The sequence below is a fragment of the Epinephelus moara genome, chromosome 11, assembly GCF_006386435.1.
Source record: "Epinephelus moara isolate mb chromosome 11, YSFRI_EMoa_1.0, whole genome shotgun sequence".
Classification (NCBI taxonomy): Eukaryota; Metazoa; Chordata; class Actinopteri; order Perciformes; family Serranidae; genus Epinephelus; species Epinephelus moara.
Window position 1 is genome coordinate 11,114,256 of NC_065516.1, and position 17,792 is coordinate 11,132,047.

At 41.2% G+C, this 17,792-nt stretch overlaps 1 protein-coding gene across 2 annotated transcripts in view; it reads left to right on the forward strand.

The window, feature by feature from the left end:
* The window catches only part of LOC126397480 (collagen alpha-1(XVIII) chain-like), a 91,631-nt gene that overhangs the window by 37,955 nt on the left and 35,884 nt on the right, over positions 1-17,792 (forward strand). The window contains exons 3-5 of one of the 2 annotated variants that reach the window (XM_050056315.1): positions 12,446-12,693; positions 12,796-12,966; positions 14,141-14,272. In XM_050056315.1, the coding sequence (XP_049912272.1) occupies positions 12,446-12,693; positions 12,796-12,966; positions 14,141-14,272 (551 nt within the window). The remainder of the gene's footprint in view (positions 1-12,445; positions 12,694-12,795; positions 12,967-14,140; positions 14,273-17,792) is intronic. The other variant, XM_050056316.1, reaches the window with a different exon arrangement.

The following is a 17,792-nucleotide window of genomic DNA, read 5'->3' on the forward strand; positions in this document are numbered from 1 at the left end:
AGTGGCCATTAGAGGAACTGCAGTTTATGGCACTTCCATGTTGGCTTCATTTTTCAGCCCTCAAGGTTGTCACAAATAAAACTCCATTCATTTCTATTGGGTGTGGTAGAAAGAGATATATGACAAATATAACAAAAAACAAAGCTATCTGCATGACTGCTGCTGGAAAGAGGCGAGAAAATCATTTTGTTTTTGATGTGGATGGACCCACCCTTTTAACAGTAGGATGGATTTTCCCATACAAATCATTCTCAGCGCATCTTTGCAGTATTTGTCTCTGTGTGTTGCTCATATGGTTCAGTTTCTGCAATAAGGTGCTTGCAACACCATGCAATCTGATTCTCCCACTGGGATCAATAAATGGGTGCATAATGAATCACAAACTGTCTGTTTTAGATCAAACTTTTCTGAGAAGCTCCATCAAATTGAGCAAATCTGGTAGCTTGCTGACTTGGAGACATTCTTCATGTGTTAGATTGTCTCTCAATGTACACAGGCCTCAGACTCCTATCTTAGCATCACATTCCTAACATACAGGAGAGCCACATGCACAGGTGCTGCCTCATTCCTAAAATATAAGAATCCCTCATTTCTACTTAAGCAATGAGCGTCACATTCAAATGATACACTTTTTTTTTTTTCATCTTTTGGATAGTCCAAAGAATGAGACAGTGGGACATGTGAATATATCATTCAGTGGACCTGGGCAGAGTGCTTACATAACTGATAATGAAAATATACTCGGCAAACTGTTTAGCACTTTTAGAAATCCACAGAGTTCAGAGAGATTATAAAAATATACATTTTGAGGGTGAGAATTAGATTTACTGGCATCGGCAGTGAAATTTTGCCCACGTTTTTGGACACTGAAATAACATTTGTATTGTTTAAGCAAAGTGTGACGTCTTCCTTAGGTCAGAAACACATCATTAATAGAGCGCTTGAAGTTTCTTTATATGCTACGCTGACATTGGCAAGCTTAATCTCTGCTGTCAAACATGCATCCAAGTGAAGAAAAAAGTCCCTTTGTTTCTGACATCACCCCGAAAAAGATCCATTCATGGCTGAGCTAAGTGCTGGGAGTCTTTGATCACAGTGAGAGCGTTAACACTCGGCTTTGCTCTGCTTTACTTAATGACTGTGCTGACTTTAGCGCTTTAGCTCAACACCAACAGAGCAGCTTTGTGCTAAATGGGAGGCCTGTATTCTCACCTGGTCACACACATGCGTGTGTAGGTTCTCAAGTTAAATACACAGGCTGTGTGGTCTCAGCAATTTACCCAGAACTTCCTGCTTTTCACTGCAGCACATGGCTGACATCACCTCTGCGCTGTCAATCAAACACTGTGAGCCTCTGAATAAAAAGATGTGAGGAGGCTTGTTTGTCTACCTGAAGAAAAGATTTGAGGCCCTCAGAGCTAATCTGTTGTTGTAGAAGGCAACATAATAGAAAGGAAATCCCTGTTTGAGTCTTGATTATCTATCACAGCTGGTTATTTATTTAAATTTATTTAAGCGTAGATCTGAAGGGGACATCTGGTTATCTGCAGTTAGCCTCCTCAGAAATAAATAGATGTTTAATGACTGGTGTGGTCCGCAACTTCTTACAGAACATGGTGTTTTATGTTTTAGCCTATTAACTGCAAATCAAATGTGCCTGACAATAATCAGTTTCAAAGTTATACATGCTGATGATTCATTTTCTACGGTCAAAGCAGTCATTAGGTATAATCAAATTCACATTAACTTTTTGTTGGTTATATGTTTTTGTCAAAGCAAGTTATTGTTGCCTGGTGTTGCAATTGTTAGCAGGTGCTTTCCCCGCTGTTGCATTCAGGGATAATCAGACACTCAGTATTTCAAATTTACATTCAGCTGGCAAGAATAAAACGTTTATGCAAGAAATGATAAGATCACGGTGTTATTACAGCTGTGTTTGCATTTTATTTGTCGTCTTGGTTTAATTCTCAGTGCTGACTCAAACCAAGATAATGACATAAAAAGGGACGGTTTATGCTTTTTCTTCATTTTCTGTCATATAAGAAAATATTACAAAGATGGATGTTCATATTAAATGTAGCCAAAGTTAAAAATCGTGAGGTAAGTATATGTTTAAGTCATCCCTCAGAACAAAAACCTCAGGCTTCAGACTGTCCTGAACACTCAGTTTCCAACTGTTTTTTATACCTTCGTGACAAGCTGATGTCAGCTCATGACAGATTTTATATGGTCCAGGCATGCTACTGCAGGTGTTTACATTACATAGTCTACACTGCTAGATGTAGCTACATGCTGACATCAGGGAAACATGTAGTCTCTGTTGCTGGTCCTATAAATTTCTCCCCAATTTCAGATCATATTCCTGCTGCAACATGTCTGGTTGTGTTAAGAAGCTTTGATTGGTGATTTTTCACAGCAGACAGTGCTGTAATACACAGTCATTTGCAGGCTGCAAATACACTGCTACATGTAGCTACATGCTAATGTCAGGGAAACATGTAATCTTGGTTGCTGATGTTGTTAGGTTCTCCCCATTTATCGCTGATTTTTCATGGTAAAGGTGCAGCTATACTCTGTTACTTGCCTGCAAGTACACTGCTACATGTAGCTACATGCTAATGTCAGGGAAACATGTAATTGTGGTTGCTGAAGTTGTTAATTTAACCCAGATTTTGCATCATGTTCCTGCTGAAACATGTCTTTTTGATTTTCGAAGCTTTCATTAATGATTTTTAACGCTGGAAAGTGCAACTATTCTTTGTCACAGTCATACCCTGGCTGCGGTGATCGTGCAGAGACGCCTAGATGCGGCAGTCCTGGGAGCAAATGTGTTTTTTTCTAGGATAGCAAAGGCGTAATTTACCCTACTCTGCCTTAATCTGCCTCTGATTGTCTTACCTCGACATTCTTACCCTACTCCCTACCAATCCCACTCCTTTTGCTGCTACCTAACCAACCCAAGCAACAAAGGCAACAAGTACTAGCCAATCAGAGGCAGGGTAAAGCAGGTCATGCCTTCGCTATTCTTTGAAAGGCGAATTTGCATCCTGGAAACACCTACCAATCAGAGCACACTGGGGTTTTTTGGGAGGCAGGGGTTTGAAGAAACAGAGCGTTTCAGACAGAGGGTGAATACATATGCTCCAGCACAGACATTATGAGGAAAATAAAGTAATTTTTGAACATCAAAGCATGTAAACATTTTCTAGCAGAAACCCAAAATACAAGCATGAACCAGAAAATGAACATATTAGGTCCTCTTTAACATTTTTGGGCAGATTCGCTTTAATACAAGTTTAAAGTTTCAGTCAATCAAGCTTAGACATGTTTGGGAGCAGATGAGGTTACACAGTGAGACGGGCTTGGAGAGTGAAGAGTGTGTGTGTAAGATGTGGTGTGACCACAGCCACAGAGGATTTGCTGTGTAACCATGAGGTTTAGCATCTCCAAATACTTGGATAAAGTTTATGAGCCATTTGTTCTGGTCCGTTGTGCTTAAACAAAGTTTTGTGCATGTGTGTAAATAATTATGTGTGTGTGTGTGTGTGTGTGTGTGTGTGTGTGTGTGTGTGTGTGCGCGCACATACGGAGTCACACTCGCTGCAAAGCATGTTCCTATCTGAGTATCTGTGATTTGGAGCTATGGATGATTGAGGTTTGATTAGATTCTCAGTCTCTCATTAGATTTGACAGCTCATTACAAACTGCTGTGGACTGACTGACAGCTGAGCGACTTTGGCCGGCTCCATTTAGAGCTGTCCAAATACTGTGTCCATCATCACCACATTATTATGACCTTCCTTTTTTTTCTTTCTTTCTAGTTAAGCCCCAATACTGTATCTTTACATCTTAGCCAAGTCCGAGGAAAAAGCACATTTTCCAGTCCAAAACTGGAGCTGAACTTGAGCTGTCAATTGGTATACACCTTAGCTCATCCTACAGTGCCCATGATCCCTGTCATGTGTCCAAAACCTGGAAAACTCCTGCAGTTTCTATCAGTGACACTGAACTTAAAATCACCTGTTCCATTACATGTGGGTTCTGCACAGTGTCTATGGGTGTATTTGTGCATCAGTATATGAGTCATTGAGTGTATTCTATTAGGTGTACCTCCTCAAGTAAAAAGATGATATCAGTAGTGGTGCACAAAGAGCTTTGCTCTGTGTGACTCAGCATTTTGTTGATTTGTTTATGTGTGCATTGAATGCTGTGGTGTTTGTATTCATCTGTTTTCACTCCAGCTGAACTGCAGTTGTACTATTGTACAGTTTATCTTAGTATTTATCCCCAGGAGGGCATATTTTGGAGCAGTAATTTATGTATTTACTGAAACAGTTATGCAGATCAGCCCTTGCAGTAGTCTCTTTAGGAATGTACTGTATGTTAATATACTCCATACTTACAAAATAAACTGCCTTTTTGATGTTAGGATAGTCACTTTTTTACCATAGTCTAAACATCTTTGAAATGAAGATGACTTGGCCACTAACAGTAACAGCTCAGGGTTCATAACAGTCATACATGTTCCATCCTATATTCACCAAAACCAGTGTAACCTGTGCAGATGCTGTGTGCTGTCAGTCACTTTATTAAAGAGGTCTTTTTCTTACAAAAGAAGAGAGGCTGCCCTATTGTGAAATGGCAATCCTCGTGTCTTTCAAGTGATTCTTATGTAAGAGCAGGGCGCTGCACTTTCTGCTATTCATAACCGTCTGGATTTTGCCATAACTATGTGTCACACAGGGACTTTCTCAGTCAGAGACAGACTCCCAAAACACACTGACCCATTTAAGAAACAGCCCTGCGGAGATGGCAGTGTTGAGATCAACTGTTGCTCATTTTGGAAAGAGAGCAGGCATGCAAACACTAGATACCCTGTAAACAGACACAGTGGCAAACACACACACACTCATACAGCACAATGAACCTGTTCACTTAAGTTTGTCTTATGTGGGGAAAACTGCAGTTGTTTATGTAGGAACAGGAAAGAATACTCATCCATCATTAGTGTTTGATTTACATTTTTCTTCAACATGGCTTCTTCTACTTTAAATAGTGATTTCTTTTCCTATATTGCAGCCAGTCCCAGTGCTTCATGGTCTGCTGAGGCTACCGTCAGTGGAGACATCAATTTCTGAGTTTTCGTATGCTGTATTTTTTCACAAAAAGAAGTGATTTGTCTTTGTTTCTGAACTACTGACACTAAAATCTTACAGATTTACTATGTATATGGAGAATAATTTCTTATGCAGAACAAAGGGAGGAACAAGCTCTACTCACTTCCTTTGTAATTAAGATCAATCCTAAAACACCCTTTGCCCCCAACACTAAGCCCTACCATTCCGTATTGCGCATTCAAGCCAACCAGTTAACCTAAACTGCATGTGTTTGGACTGTAGGAGGAAGCCGGAGAGCGCAGAGAAAACCCACGCTGACATTCGGAGAAGACGCAGCTTCATACAGATGTCATGAAGCAGTGTTGCTTTGGATTTGATGACTTGTTTGATCGATTGGTAGTTGGAAACTTAAGTTTTGAATGAATCGCTAATGTCATGCTTTTCTTTCTCCATCAGATAACTGGTGAATGTTACTGTAATAATACGATTATAGCCATAATGGCGTTTGTTTATGTAAACATGGTCGACAACTACTGATGACATATCAAGGGTTGTCCCATTTCATAGGGGAATTCTCTTTCAGGGGGCAAAGGGGAACTCAAAATTGAGGCGTAGGGGTGAAAATAAGAAATGCAATTGGGCCAAACATCTGAAATTCTTGAGGTTGCGACCAGCCAGGAGCAAAAGTCCATATAAATCAGATTTTAGGTGGGCAGATTTCCTTCCTGTTCGTATTTGTAGTTTGCAAAAGTCTTCTACACACAGACATTTTAGGCTCTGCCTTCTTCATTTGTTCTCTGAAGTGATGTCACACAACATCAGAATAATAATATGGTGCCAGAAATGGTGATAGATTTGACCACAGATTTCTTTTCTTTGCTGTCCATTAAATATCTTGCTTTCTCAATTTACACCAAATGCCCTCCTGTTATTTGGGAGTACTGTAAGTACTGTAACATTAAATCTGTTGTCACTGTGTGTCTGCATTAGAATCAAAGGTTAAACTCATTGCCATGTATTATATCAGCCCATTGTTCAACACATCTTCCTCTTCCCAAGAAAAGGGAGTTCACCTCACTAAAGCCAGTGGTATTCCTCAGTGACTCAAAGACTTAATCACATGGCAGCATCTTGTTCTTCATTCATACACCTTGAAGTTATTACTGTGAACACGAGCTGGAGGACATGTACTGTATCTCCCAAGCCTCCCTCATCTCCTCTGCTCCCTCTCTTGCCTTGTTCCAGTGCAGGTGGTGCTCAGACTCAGCCAAGCCTGATTACACAGAGAAGTCACACCCTGACCCGAATTACTCACAAGTTTCTCACAGCTGACAGCTCCATGCTCGGGGATGTTTTACATTTTTACCGCTCTGCTTTCATTATTCACAGTATTTTTAAGATGAGAACATATTTTAAATCAGCAGTAGAGCCACATTATTCAACATGATCAGCTTACAAATATGTTGTTGGGGTGATGCATGACAAAGGGTAAACACTGATTTGGTGAAGCTTTCTCAGGTTCCTGCTGCATCATGAGAACTTCAGAGAGTGCAGAGAGTGTTTTAGTTTCCATGGCGATGTGTCCAGCTGTTAAGTCTCTGACCCAGTGGAGAAACATCTGCAGTGATGTCACTTTCAGGCAAAGACGGAGTGAAGTGACAGGCTGAGCTGCGGGAATGTTGGCCGACACACTTTGGCAGGACTTTACTTGTGACAACACAGAGGAGGTATAGCGTCTAGTGGCGAGGCGGCCAACAGGCCAATCACTGATTTCTGATTCCAGGTTTCTCTGGAATCAGAAATGGTTCAAAGAGTATTTGGAAAATATGTCTTAGAGCTTGTTTTAGCTTGCTTAGATTTCACTGCGTCAGACTAATAAAACGAGTTTCTGGTACTTGAGAAAGTTACAAAAAAAGTGCTTGTACTGTAGCACTGAACATACTCTTTTGTCTCTATGACATCTAGCTTTTGTTACTATGGAATTTTAAGACACTTACTCTAAAGGCCAAAACACAGCGATGGCAAATGCCGCACATCAAAAAACACACTCGTATTATTTTGAATGTACAACCCTCCACCGGCAGCAGCTAGACATACAACGGCTCTCCTGGACGCTCTGCCCCACAGCACTTTGCGTCACTGTCCTATTTCCAACCTCCCCACCCCAGGAATAAATACATTTTTTTCCCCACTTGCTCTCGGCCTGTTCATACCAGCTCCTGTAGCAGCTCTTCTTCTCTGCTCCCGTAGCAGCTCGACTCCTCTCCTCACCATGAATGTATAAAGTGAACGCTGTTGCTGTTGCTGTGTCTCGTGTGTGGCAAAGACTGGATGATAAGAGACTTCTTGTTGAGGTTGAGAAATATCCTGAGCTAAACAACCCATAATCCAGACATTATAAAGACAATGGCCAAAAATATATTATTATATATTGCCTGGTGAGTCATAGCTCTGGAGATCGGCTCTTCTGGTGAGAAACCACATTTAAAAAGGGGCTTCCAGACATGATTTTAAGCTAATGCAGAGGTGGAAGAGGTACAGATCTTTAAGTAAAAGTAGTAATAACTTTGCGTGGTCGTCTGTTGACGAGCTGCAGTGCGACGCGTCCAGTGTGTGCTATGGACAGCACTTGACGCGACGTGTGAGGCAGCGCCGATGTGTTTTCAGCTCAAGTCAATTTGGACAAAATCATCTTCTTGATCTCAGTCACATCCAGATTTTGGCTCTACTTATGTAAAAAAAAAAAAAACAGGTTTATATAAGACCACATCCTGCAAAATCTGAAAAACATCCATTTCTTACGGCCGGGCTCCACCGGCTGCAAACGTAAGCGTCACATCAGCGTAGCGTCGCGGCGTATTCATCTGGGCTTCACTGACTGCGTACGGAAGCGACACGTAGAGAAGCCAGCGGGGTTGTTTACCGTTTGCCAAGCCATGAAATGTTAAAGCATTTTCCACCTAAGTTATTACATATATTTGAGTTATCTACAGGTTTACTGTACTGTTTGTCATCTACTCGCTTTCAAATGTCCGCCACGGACATTTACATGTCATGGATAAACATGGGTAAATGCATGAAAAAAAATCATCACATATCACCTCTGATAATGGTTTATTCATTTAAAAACACATTGTGCTTGTTTAGCACACTATTTCATGTAGTTTTTATCTGCTGGAGGGTCGCGTAGGGGAGCGTTGCGCGACAAAAATAGAAGAGCCGCGTAAAATAGAGAGTTGCCGCGCGGCAAACGGGGGTTGTCGTGCCGCTCCCGTTGCCAGTGGAGCCACTGTAATTGATTAACAAGGGGGTGAGCTGCTACGGGACTCGCGCTGCAGATGTGTCGCACCGCTGACGTGCCCGGTGGAGCCCGGCCGTTACTGTTTTGGCCCTCTGTTCACAATAAGCTGATGTTTTCTCACACCCAAATGGAGCTTTCAAAGACACTGTCCTTAGTAGATAAATTTAAAGATTCCTACTTTGTGAGGTGAGTGATGAAAACTGAGCTTTTGGAGCCGATTCACCCTCCTGACAATCGGAGGAGAAATTTGATTTGTGGCCTTAGTCAGTACCGATGTTCGGTCCAGATTATCTGGTGATGTGAGACGTTTACAGATCCAGTCTTAAACCTCCCACACTGCTCACAGGCTTATCAGGCCAGCCCTAATAATTTAAAACAGATTTGGCATTTAAGAGTTTGAATTTGGATGATTACAGTTTATGATTACATCAGTACGGAACAGCTGACAGTGGTGCCAAGCAGTCATAAACATTCTTGAGATTAGCTAGCAATCAACTGTTGATAGATATTAAAACTGACAGTACCACATCTCCCCACCTATTTTTTTCATCAGACTTGTATACGTTTCTGCCTTTGTTTTCATTCATTTCATTTTTACAACAAGATGTTGCACCACGTCAGGCTTCATTTTGTTTACATCTGTTTCCCTGTGAGCTCACATGAGGTGCTACATTGCTTCCTCTGGCATGATAATCTTAATATCCTGTGGTGTGTGATGTGCCATTTCTTTCAAATCTTTTAGTGTGTGGATGTTTAAGATTAGAGAAAAAACTTCTGTGAAGTTTCTCCCTGTGCGTGATGTGACCGATTCCTAGGATTATAAAACTCCTGTAGTCTGAGCCCGGCTTAAGACCATGTCCACACTAAACCTGGAAAATCGCACTTCCATTTCTTTCCATTTGGCCTTCTGTCCACAATAAGCAGATGCTTTTTCACACCCAAACACAGCTGTCCAAAAACACTTAGTGGATAAGTTTGAAAAAGCCTGCATCGCATTTTAGTGTGAGTGAGGAAAACAAAGCTTTTGGATACTCAAGTAACAACGATTTTCTGGCCAAGAGATGAGGAAAAAGAACGATGTATTGTTTTACAGTATCAATCTGAATAGAGACCTTTACAAAACCTACCTGAAAACGCACATCATTGTCAGGTTTAGTTTTCTGTGGATGCATTCTGAGATAAAGTCTGTGGAAAAAGGACAGCTATAAAACCACAACTGTAACATCCAGTTACTGCTGGCTAAAACAAATACAATCCAGTATTTTTTATTTTCACAGTATCCCAGAGAACAAATGCAACTCTGAACTACAATCCAGCTCAGTTACAGTGTGGAGCTAGAGTGGAGGTTATACAGCAGAACAGTGTGGGTTGCACTTCATTGTTATTTTTTAATTGCCACAGTCTGTAGGGGTTTCAATCCAATTAATGCATGGGGGAAGGAGTGTGTCTCTGTTCCTGTGGGGAGCCTAACTGGCCACACACACACACACACACACACACACACACACACACTGCACTCATGGAAGTCTTAATGTTTCCACTCTCCATCTAACTCTCTGTTTCTCTTTTCCCCACTCTTTTTGTCTTTATCAGTCCTTCACACACATGCACGCACACACACACACACACACACACACACACGCCACAAGGTAAGCCTAATTTACAGGAGCTGCCACTGCGCAGCACGTGTGTATTAGTCTAACCTAATGCCTTCCAGATGCCCTGCCTCTATACCCCGCTGTCCATACGCTCTAAAAGAACAGACGATTGTTCCAGGGGTCGTCCCACTAAGGAGAACCAGGTGTGGATGGGACTTTGTGTGTGTTTTCATGTGTGTGTGACAGAGAGAGAGCGAGAGGAGGAGAGAAGAGATGTTGTGGTACAGTAGGTGGGCATTCACAAAGTGCTTGTCTGTCTGCCGGGGAGAGAATCAGAGCACACGCTGTCTGGCCTGCTCAAAGACTTGTGAATGTAAGTGTGTATGCATGACAGACTGAAAGAGGAGAAGGCGATTGTGCATTCAGCCGTGCATACAGTAATGGTAAGATGACATGGGTGGGGGCTTTAAACAGATGGAAGACCCCTTCTTACCCTCTTGGCAAACTTTATGGGGTGTATCTGACATGTTGTCAAACTTCAAAATATCTTAAGACAGCAAGGAGGATTGCTGCAACCTCAAAATGATCCACAGTGCTCTTGGCTCACAGCTGACCTTGACTGTAAACTCTAACTCCATGTTCAAAGTAAAATTAATATGAATAAAATATATATTAGGAACGGTTCATAATGTCATAAAATATGTATCCATTTACCTCAGCAACTTTCCTAAATTTATTTTTACAGTCTCATAGCAAAAGAAAAGATAAATCATGAGATGACTGGATCTCCCACACTGTGTGAACTGTGGAATGCTTTAATTTCTAGGATAACATATCAGTCCTCTGACCCATGGCTAGATTAACCCACTAGGGGGCCCCGGGGCAAAAATGAGCTGTAGGTCAACCCCTGCCTCCTTATGGATTGTGTACTCTGTCACCTTCAGGTATCCATCAAACACAGAGCACACAGCACATAGCTAGAGGCCTTGTTATGTTTTGTCTAGCCATAGATACCAACTGGTGCTGCTGCTGCCTGGCCTTAGGTTTACTGTGTATCAAATCAGTTTGTATAAGCACAAATTTACAAACGAAAATCAATTTAAAACACCCTTAAAGGAACAGCTTGAAATTTTTTAAGTGGGGTTGTAAGAGGTACTTATTTGTATTAAACGTTTGGAGAAGCAGGCTGAAGTACCACCATAGCAGCTAAGCAATCTACGACCGTAGAGGGGGGGGGCAGCGGCAAATTGTATTTTAACCACTAAAAAAACAGCCCACCTAAAAAAAAAAAAAAAATCAAAAACTGCTATATTCAAAAGATTTTCACCGCTTTATCTTTTCGTCAAACAGCCCTTTCCGAAGAAGAACTGAATTGAAAGTAAAACTTATCTATGCTCCCTTCAAAGCTAGACTCCATTGAAAAAATGAGTAGTTTTACCTTGCTGAACACAGGAGTTGCTGATCTACTGCTCCCTTGATCAGTTAGTTAGTTTGTATTATTGTGTGACTTTGGTGTTTTAGATGGTTAGCTCAGATTCACCAAAGTCACACAATAACACCAACAAACTATGATTGAGGCAGCAGTAGACCAGCAACACCTGTGTACAGCAAGGTAAATTACTGTTTTTGTCAATGAGTCCGGTGGCTTTGAGGAGAGCGATATAATCGTTTAACTACCCCGTTGGAACGGGCTGTCTGATGGCAAGGTAAAGTGGTGGAAATATTGTTGATATAATGTACACTTCAATTGATATTGTTGTTGTTGTTTTTTTAAGTTGCTAAAATACGTTTTGCTTCTGCCCCTATCTACAACAATACATTGCTTTCAGGCGGTATTCCTGCCTGCTTCTCCAATGTTGGAAATTGCCACAAACAAACTGACACATTGCAGACCTGAGGCTTTTGCAGCCCATTGAGGGCTCCTTTTCTTTGTCCATTGCGAAGTACAAACCTTGGAACCTGGATATGTAGGCCTGTTGTAATTTACTACAGTGTGGTTAGAAAAGGGTGATCATTCATAATTCATTATTCAGAAATTAAAGGATTTTTGCTTCACTTGAGAAGATTACTAAAGACGATGGGGAGCCCAGGGTGCTTGTGCTCCCAGACAAACAGGATTTGTCATACATCATTGATACACTAATTGCAGTGATTGAGATAAAAGAGGCTCTTGGCACTAATAGAAAGCAAATGCATGAAATGCCATGTTCTGCTCCGATGGAGTTCAGTTAACCTGTCGACACCATGTTGTTTCCATATGGTCATATGGCAGCAATCAGTCTGTTTGATGAGTTTTGCAGCTCAGTTTATTTTGTTTGGTAAAGGTGTCAGTAGGCCAGTGATGCACTCTCTGATTCACTTGGCTGCATGAGATATTTATTTTCTTTCCCCCTCCACTAACACAGTTTCCGTGTTTATTTTTTTTGCAGACCGTGGTTCTCAGGGAGCCTTGGACCTGACTGAGTTGATCGGCGTCCCCCTTCCTCCCTCCGTCTCCTTTGTCACAGGTTTCGAGGGTTACCCCGCCTACAGCTTCGGCCCGGATGCCAACGTGGGCCGCCTTACAAAGTCATTCATCCCCGACCCATTCTACTATGACTTTGCCATCACGGTCACAGCTAAACCCACCACACGGCGTGGTGGTGTGCTGTTCGCCATTACAGATGCTTACCAAAAGGTAAACGACGTAAACCCTTTTCCCCCCACTCCTCTATAGCACTAACTTTTCTGCCACATACACAACAGAAAGTAAATGATTTTCTACATGTCTTTTTGTAAGATTGTGCACCTAGGTGTAGCATTGTCTGAGGTGGAGGATGGTTCCCAGAGAGTCATACTGTACTACACCGACCCAGGAACGAGAGGTGGGACACAGGAAGCAGCTTCCTTCAAAATGGGAGACCTGACAGGGAGATGGGCGAGGTTTACCCTGACGGCACAGGGAGCAGAGGTGGGTGTGCAGTGCTTGATTACTTTGTTTGGGTATGGATTCTATGTGTGGCGTTTTGACATCAACAAATTATAACAATAATTATTTTAGAACAAAACAGGCTGGATCTACTTATTTCTGCACTAAAATTGTTAGAAAATAAGGATATTGCATGTCAGTGAATTTTTTGGCCATTGCCAGTACGTTAATTAGCAAAATTTCCTCATTATGTTAATAGAAAACATAATTTGCTCCACATTACATTTCCCTCAAAACCTATATGCTGTTTCAAATTAGCTGTATATTAATGTAATTTCTAGGAGACAGGGCTGGCTCAGGATGCCATTACTCCACTATATCTTTACAAAGCAAAGAGTGGTTTGTTGGTACAGTATATTCATGCTCTGAATGCAGCATACAGAACCTTTAAAGTTTTCAGTTTCTCACAGTGGAAAAATCTTCTTTGCACGCAACAACAGAATTTAAGGAAACTGTGGTACTACCGTTAATACATGTTTGTGGAAATTCTATTGGGGCACAAGCATTATGATCCATGCAAATAATAATAAATAAAATAATAATAATGCTGTCATGTTTCCAACATGCTAAAAACAGCCAGACACTGTTGTCAATAGCAAACAGGTGCAGATAGCATATTTTATTTCCACTTCTTTCAGCCAATTTAGTACACTAGGGAGTATTTGCAGCAGCAGGGCGGTGTATGTAGGACTGACCTAAACTGAACTACAATGTCTGTGTGCACTGTAATGAAGGAACATGTCAGCCAGTGCAGCAATATGGCTTATGGATGTGAGTTTTTGGGCAGTAACAAAGCTCTATGGCACCAATAAGATGTGTTAGTCAGGCTTTGGCTGCATATACAGTACTTGTTATTGGGTTAAATTTACTTAAAACAAAATATCACCAGGCATTTCCTGTAACAGTATTCTGATGTGGGTTTCTGTACTGTGCATAGGAGGAGAATCTTACACACAGGACTATTAAATTGGCCACATGTGGCTCTTTTATCTTTGACAGTTGTATATTTATTATGTGAGGATGTTGTCATAAAATCAAGCTAAGCTTAGATCATATGTCACTTTATATTTAACTGTGGAGACTAAAGTCTCTTCCACAGATCCTGATGTTATCAGTTGCTGGAAATAACTAAGTGTGTGTGCTCTTGTGACCTCAGGTGCGTCTCTACATGGACTGTGAGGAATACCACCGGGTTGCCTTCTCCAGGAGCCCTCAGCCTCTGACCTTCGAGGCCAGCTCAGGGATCTTCGTGGGGAACGCTGGGGGTACGGGCCTGGCGAGGTTTGTGGTGAGTCTGGATGGGACTGCTGCACTTAACTCCTTTGCATCTGTGCACATGATCCTCTCTCGCAACATGAGCACTTTATAATTTTCCTGTTCTGCTTCTCGGCTATCAGCCCTGCACGAGAGCTTGCATTCCTAATGTCAGTTGGGTTTGGATCGATGGTTTGGGAATAGATGTCAAATCCATCGCCAGTCGCAGAAACAAACGTGGCGTTTGGGCGGTTGCCTAGTTTACATTTGAGACATGAGCACAATAGTCTTTGTTGGCAGCTTTATGACTGCCACAGGAGACAAGGAATGAATGACCGCATGTGTTTATGAGCACTGCTTTATCCTGTGAGAGCTCATAAATGACAAGCTGTATGTGATTTACATTTTTGGAACACAGCTGATCTCTCATCCGAGTCTCTCATCTTGGATGACTTACACTGTGAGCGCCAATTCTTTAATTTGAAAGAGGCGAATCAAACAATACAGTAGTAAGGGTGCGAGGGTGGAGGTTATAGTTAATGCAGTTGTTAAAAATATCCCTGTGTGGTGATAATGAGGGTGTGTGACAGAGAAGTGCTGAGAAATCACATCCAGGCGAAGAGGTAGTAACACATGCGATGCTGCATTCTGCTCTCAGTGCTCTTGTAAAAGAAAATAAACCAGTAAATGCTTCAGCACTTTCCTCCCAATCATCTCCGATTTGCTCTGTTTGCCTCAGTGTAACAGGAGGGATGATGAGGAGAAAATAGTTCAGTGTAAAGGGAATACCACTCATTTATGTGCTATATGCATGAGTTGGTATTTATATGAGCCAAAGAATGTATCTGAATTTTCAATTTTATCAAGATGTTAAATCTGAAACGTGTCCAAAGCATTGTGAGAATATAAAGTGTTAAAAAGAGAAGAGCTAAGCACATATTATAAAGCATGCAACTAATTCTTTCTCTGAATAAATCAGCTAGTGGCCAGTGGCTAAACTAGAAAAATACATGACCTGTGACCTTAAAAACTCCTCTTTTCCTCCTGATCTGCAGTTATACAACTTCATGTCAGGACAAACTACAAGAAGTTTAGTTTCCAAGACAGTGGAAAGAAGTTCTTATTGCTTTTTTCCTCTCATTAAGGTTTTATTAGAGAAATCTGAGGAGAGTTTCAAAGAAATCCAACGAGCCAGGGAGGTGAGGAAAGTGTGTTTATTCAGGAATTTTCGGTCTCAGAGGGGAGTCCCATTTTGTTGCTGGAGCAATTTATGAAAAAGGTCTCTGTGCCTACTGTAGTTGAAAACCAACTCTGACGTGGGTGTTTACATCAGGAAGAGCTTGAGTTTCATTTCAGACCAAAATCACTGGTTATTTTAAAATGATTCCGTTCACATTATATCTTTACCTGATAGAACAAAAGTGATAAATGCATGCACAGAAATGTTTTCATTTTATCTATGAGCGTTTGTTTGGACTGACTCCAAAGAATGACTTTTATTGACTTTTTATTTGCTTGGTGGGGTAGCAGGGACGCTGGACCAGTAATAAAGACGACAGGAAGTTTTTATTTCCTATAGTACTATAATTAAATTAAGTAAAATTCTAATTAACTTGGAGTTAATATTATTTTATCCCATGAGTCTTAGCCACTGGCATTCTGTCAAAGCCCCATGGGAAAAATATCTTTTGTTGGATCTTTGCTGAGATACCAATTTATTTGAAATAAAGCCTTCATAAGTAAACACTCACAGCATTAAAGGAATAGTGGGCAGTTTTTTCAGTTTTCAATCACCTGCTGGCTCTGGCATCAAAGCATCAAATCATGCTTTAAAAAGAGTTAATTATCATCATTTTTCCAAAGCACTCATTACCTGCAGCAACTGTGAGCAATTTCTCTAGACTACCTCGAATTTCTCTCAGACTGAGGAGCGACTTTAAGTGCTAAAATACTTTGGGATTTTTTTTAAAGATAGGACTGATGTGTTACTTACTTTAGGACTCCAAACTCAACCAGTTAAAGAAGGACTTCATCCAGAAAATGACTATTTATGTATCAATAACTCACCTTGTGTTCTGTTGTGTTCTCTGTTGTTGTGAAGAAAACTTTTTTTTTCTTGTTTGCCTCCATGGTGAACGGAGAATCCAAAAAAGGAGAAATTCTAGATGAATTGGAGTAAATGGGGTCTGTCCTTAATAGCAGTGAAACTATACAAAAATCAACATTTACAAACTCTTATACAACTTGTGCAGTATAATCAAAGGCTCATTTATCTAGACATATGCTCAGTACTTCCACACATGCATTTTTGCTATGACAAACTGAACTGAAAGGGAAACTTATTTTTATTGTCTTTTTACTCTCAATTGACAAAGACATTTTTACGTGTTGATCACAAGAGCTGCTGGTCGACCGCTGCAGTTTTGCTATTGTTGAAGCGGACCCCTATGACTTCATTTCATCAAGAATATTCTCTGTTTTTGGATTCTCCTTTCACCAGAGGCATACAAGAAAAACAGTTTTCCTCCCAAGTTCAAGGTTATATGGGGTGAGTAATTACTATACAAGTGGTTGTTTGGCAGATAAAGTATTCCTTTAAGAGCTACTTCAAGCCTCAGGATGCTTTGTGAATACAGACCTTGGTGTCCAGTTATCAGAAAATGAAAGATGTCTGGTGACTGGTTCAGACACCTGCCAGCCATCAGAAACAAGTATTTTGAGCTGACATGATACAAAAGACATTAAAAATGACACCATGGATCAAGGGATAGCCCTCACACCTGCATGCAACAGCAGAAAATCACAAGGGTACCTCTCCTGTGTGGCAGAAAACCCTATGAGGTAAACACTGCTCAAGAGATAAACCCTCCACAGCCTTTTCTTTCCTATCTCTTGCCAAAAGCTCCATCTCTTTCCCTACTCCCTTCCCTCTCTTCACACAGTCTTTCCTCCCCTCTCAGACAAAGAGGACCCGTAGTGACTGTCGAGTTCCAGCTGTTGTGTGTTTGAACTGGCAGCTCCGTCGGAGATCTTCCATGTCTTCCCAGGGAGAGCAATAACAGCCACGCAGCAGCAGTAGCTCTCTGCAGCAGTACACTCAAACACAGCTTCACATGAACACACATGCAAACAAACATACTAAAATATCTTCTCCGACACTGACTTGTTCACTCATATTTTTGCTTTCCTTGGTGTCACTGAAACACACCCCATGCTGAGTGTTGGAAAATGTTTGTGTGTGGCTGGCACCGTCTGTGCGTGTCTGTGTGAATTTACTGTAGAAGCAGAGAGAAAGAGAGGGTGTGCAGACTGTTTCTTGAGTTTTCTGATTCTCCACGAGCAACTGACTGTGTTTTACGACCCATAACATTGAGGAAAAACACTGTCAGATATGATTATATTCAAGTTGTGTGCACGTGTGTTGAGTTTTTCTTGGCGAATTTAAGTATGCAGCTATTGAGTTATATAAATGCTGGATGCAGATATGATAACTGCAACTTGCTTTCGTATCCTGCCAAAAAAAGTTGGATTGTCCTGTTACAGGTGCAGAATTT